At 36.9% G+C, this 5000-nt stretch overlaps 1 protein-coding gene across 2 annotated transcripts in view; it reads left to right on the top strand.

Annotated features, from left to right (window-relative positions):
- The window catches only part of LOC115212092 (DNA damage-regulated autophagy modulator protein 1-like), a 202225-nt gene that overhangs the window by 138150 nt on the left and 59075 nt on the right, over window positions 1-5000 (top strand). The window contains exon 2 of one of the 2 annotated variants that reach the window (XM_029780928.2): window positions 3726-3834. In XM_029780928.2, coding sequence (XP_029636788.1) covers window positions 3764-3834 — 71 coding nt within the window. In that variant the 5' untranslated portion in view covers window positions 3726-3763. Of the gene's footprint in view, window positions 1-3722; window positions 3835-5000 lie in introns of both variants that reach the window. The other variant, XM_029780927.2, reaches the window with a different exon arrangement.

Genomic DNA, 5000 nt, shown 5'->3' with positions numbered 1-5000 from the left:
TGACATCCATTATTAGGTTACGTGAAACTTGTGAGAAGGCGCTGAGTCTTGTTGAAACTCGTATGGGTTTTCACTGCATACTTCATCCATCCAGAGCTTTAGAACCCCGTGGTAAGATGTGAGATGGTATGACATGACCTTCATTACTCATCAATCCTAAAACCATCACAGTTGCTGGAAACTTACTATGCATCATTCTGGTGAAGTATCTACACATATCCATCTATCAGTTCTCTTGAGAAGCTTTTGATCTTGGTCGAAGTTTTTTCTTATCAGAGAAGAACCGAAATATGCCATGTACATGACAGTTTTTTCTTATCAGAGAAGAACCGAAATATGCCATATATGTGACGGTTTTTCTTAGAGAAGAACCAAAACATGCCGTGTACATGACGGTTTTTAACCTTGTTAAATAACCGCTTAGCACAGATCAAACAGTTTTCCTGCGTCATTGTAGTCAAATATTGGCCTCTCTTCAGAACACATGATTTTTATCGAATGTCCTCAAGATACACATTTCTGAAGGTCCACTCCTACCCCTGCATGTCTTGTCACTTTTTGCGTTAGCATCTTAACTGTCATGAGGGATCTGCAAGAAATAATAACAATAACAATAATAATAATAATAATAATAATAATAATAATAATAGTAATAATAATAATAATAATATATTTCCTGCGTCATTGTATTGGCCTTTTTTCAGAACACATGTATTGGCCTTTTTTCAGAACACATGATTTTTATAGAATGTCCTGAAGCAACACGTTTTTTAAGGTCCACTCCTACACCTGTATGTCTTTTCCTTTTTTTCCTCTAGCACCTTTATCTGTCATGAGGGAGCTGTAAGAAATAATAATAATAACCCCCCAAAAAAACTTGTAATTATTTAAAAGAAATTATCGTGTGTGTAGGTGTGTTTGTGCGCGCGCATATATCATATCACATTATATCATATAGTTTATATCATATCACATGCGTATTACATAGCATCGCAATTACACGCGCGCGATCGTTGATTTTTACAAAGAAACAGCAGTTCAGATTGTGGAAGTTGAGAGTTTATAAAAGTGAGAGAAATACTTGTGAAGAAAAAAATTGCAAGGTATTATATATGTATTTAAAAAAAATAAATAATAAGAGCAGGAAAGAAAACAGAGAACACAGGACAGAAAAGTTTGATAAATTAAATCTTGGCAATTAATACTCGAAGCTGTTTTCCAACATTGGTTAGTATGTTGGATATCCTGTAGTTGCATCATTCATAAAATTTTGCCTTTATTTCTATTGATTAAACTTCAAAAATTCTACCAATATGATGAATTACATTATATGACTTTAAAAAGATTAAAAATTATATTAAAAATGATGTCAAAGTAACTTAAATGAAATAAAGAATATTTATGAAGGAACAAACAGATATAACTAAAGCCAATATGAAAATAGATTTAGAAATATATACAATATAAAAATATAACGGAATACTATGAAAGTTAGGGAGCTAATGTACATGTTATCTTTCCCCAACACTTTCCCCTGATTACATTAATACAGTGACTTATTTTTTCACCCCCTTCTGCTAATATTTCACATATTCAGATACATTCAAGGAGGCTGTCTTCTTTTCTTACGCGCATGTCAAGTACAATATATCGCATCTAATCTTTAAACTATAACATTTAATTCATTCCGCACCCAGCATTGACTCATTTTCATGGTTTGTTGTCCGCTTTGATCTTTGAATATATATTTAACATAAAACCGCATTACGCTCCTCTAGTTGAATGCCTTAAACCATTGCAACAAAAATTATTAAAGCAACCGAATGACTCAGTGACAACACCCTAAAAAATTCCGACACCGAACCACTGCAACCTCTTGATAATCAGGATAATAATACGAATGACATTAACTTCGAATTTAAATCTTATAAATGTTCGCCTACCAACATATTATTACAACCATTGAGAAAGATTTATGTCTATTGATTAAAAATATGAAATACCAAAAAAATTGGTAGCTTCTTTGAAAAGAAACTGAATAACAAGCTACGAGGAACAGAAAAATTAAACAATATTTTCATCTAATTAAACAATAAAAAAAAAATTAATCATAACGGCCATCAACGACAAATCTCAGAAATTCAATTATTGATACAGAAACAGACGAGAATATTGTAAATCAAATTGATAATCAAGGAAAGGAATAACAATTAAATGTTGATGAGAGAACAGACCTCCTATTGCCACTGACATTATATTTCAAGTTTAAAACCGTAAAGACAATTTTCAAAGAAAAAAAATAAAGATACATACAGACATACTTATACACATACATATACACATACAGGCATCTTAAAAGTAAAGAGACATTTCCCTTAAGACCGTTTTCTCTGTGTGAACATTACTCGTTAGTACGATGTCTAAACAGGTTAACCCATTAAAAACTGCACAAGATAATGTCTACTAAGTAATAGATTTGCTTAAATGATACATCAAATGTCATTATCTTGTTTCTAGATATGAATCTTTCAAAAATGATGGTGTCTATTTACTTTTGAAATGTGTGTATAGGTGGGTGTACACACAGTCGCGCGCGCGCAGGTATATATGTATATTTATGTGTGTGTGTGTGTATTTATATATATATATATAAACCAAAGCAAGACGATTATCTCAAGTCGTTTAGAATATTTAATTAGAGTAAGGTGAATTTGAAGTAATTAAAACGGTGGTGCATCAGCATCGGTTGTCAAGCGATGTTGGGGGAGACAAACACAGATACACAACATATACACACACATACACGCACACACATATATACATATATACGACATGCTTCTTTCAGTTTCCGTTTACCAAATCCACTCACAAGGCTTTGGTTGACCTGAGGCTATATCAGAAGACACTTGCCCAAGGTGCCACGCAGTGAGGCTGAACCCGGAACTATGTGGTTGGTAAGCAAACTACTTACCTCACAGCCACTCTTGCGCCTACACACACACACACACACACACACACACACATACATACACACACACACACAAATACACACACACACACGCACACAACCAGCTTCTTTCCGTTTCCGTCTGCTAAATTCACTCATAAGGCTTTGGTCGGTCTGAGGCTATAGAAGAAATCTGATTCTAGAGTCATGTGGCTGAAAAGCAAGCTTCTTGTTACACAGCCATGCCTGTGCCTATATAAAAAAAATATCCGTCTTTACAAAATCATCAATAAACTCCGTCCGACTCACGCAAGCATCATTTGAACGACGACGACCACTAGGAGGAGGAGGAGGAGGAGATGGTGGTGGTGGAGGAGGAGGAGGAAGTAGTTGATTTGTGTTTGTCACCTGTGTCAGTTCGTCATGCCTGCACATGCCCGTGATAACACAAAATCAATGTATCGAATAAGCAGGCAAAAGAACGCGTAATCTGTTTTACCAACGAAAATTATCGCTGAAGCAATCAATAATTAAATAAATTTGTCGAACAATTTAAAATTCGGCTGAACTATAACAATCAATCAAGTCAACCAACCAATCAATCGATTCAAGACAAAAACAACAAACATAAAAGAGTGGAAGTATATCGATTTGATATCAATAAATGTTATTTTACATTTGAAAATTTTAAATTAATCTAAATCTACTGAATGCTATTGATCTGTCTATTAAACTAAGTTTCTCTTTTTTTTATTTTTTTAAAATTTTTTCCCAGTAGGTTGTTCTTGATTCGACCAATGCAAGCAAACATGCAGGATGTGGGGTCAGAAACTCTGGCTGTTACCCATTATTGTCTTTATTGCGGCACCCGTCTTCTTTCTCATAACGTAAGTATATTACTACTAAGTATGTTATTATTAACCTGTGCCGGTGCCACGTAAAAAAAGCGCCCGTGCCGGCGTCACGTAAAAGAGTACTTGTGCCGGCGTCACGTACAATAATAACCCATGCCATCGTCACATAAAAAAGCGCCCTTGCCGGCGTCACGTTAAAAAGTACCCTTGCCGGCACCACGTAAAAGATGCATCTGTGCCGGCGTCACATATGAAAGCCCACGTGCAGGTGTCAAATAAGTGAGCACCCATGCAGGCTCCACGTAAGAAAGCGCTTGTGCCGGCCAAACGTAACAGAGCACTCGTGCCTGCTCCACGTTAAAGAGCACCCATGTCGACGCCTCGTAAGAAACCATTTGTGCCGGCCAAACGGAACAAAGCACGCGTGACTGCTCTACGTCAAAGAGCACCCGTGTCGGCGCCAGGTAAGAAAGCACCTGTGCCGGCGACACGAAAAAGATGCATCCGTGCCGACGCCAGATAAGAAAGCATAAGAAAGCACACGTGCTGGCGTCACGTTCAAAAGCACCCGTGCGGGGGCCCTACATAAAAAAAGAACACCCGTGTCGGTTCCATATAAAAGTCACCCTGTACAATCTGTAAACTGGTTGACGGTATGAAGAAGGGTATCCAACCGTTGAAATCCTTCCAAAATTGACGGCTGAAACGTGGTGCTGCCCTCCGGCTTGCCAGCTACTATCAAACTGTCCAACGCATGCCAGCATGAAAAACAGACGTTAAATGATGATTGATGATGATGATGATGATGATGATGCCGATTAGATGTTGTACGTAAACAACCCGGGTGATGACGTAAGCGATGTAATTGGATTTACATAGGATCTATATTGTTTGTTTATACTTGTCACCTGTTCGGATGGACGACTGGATGGAGAATGAAGGGAGGGAAAAAAACGAAAGAAACAAACGAAAACGGAAGAGTTTCTTCTGTTATTCTTCTCCAAAGCTGCTTAAAGAAATGGCTTCACTTCAGAATACACACAAATTCCCACATCTATATTTCTATCTATCCATCTTTTCCCAATATACATACTTATCTATCATCCTGAATGCATTACCGAAACGTGGTTGAGTGAGTGTATGTATGTAGGCATGTATGCTTGTGTGTGTGTGTGTATTTGGATATATACATATATGTA

The sequence above is a fragment of the Octopus sinensis genome, linkage group LG5, assembly GCF_006345805.1.
Source record: "Octopus sinensis linkage group LG5, ASM634580v1, whole genome shotgun sequence".
NCBI lineage: Eukaryota > Metazoa > Mollusca > Cephalopoda > Octopoda > Octopodidae > Octopus > Octopus sinensis.
The sequence above is the reverse complement of the archived record's forward strand: the minus strand, read 5'-3'. Positions and strand labels throughout refer to the sequence as shown.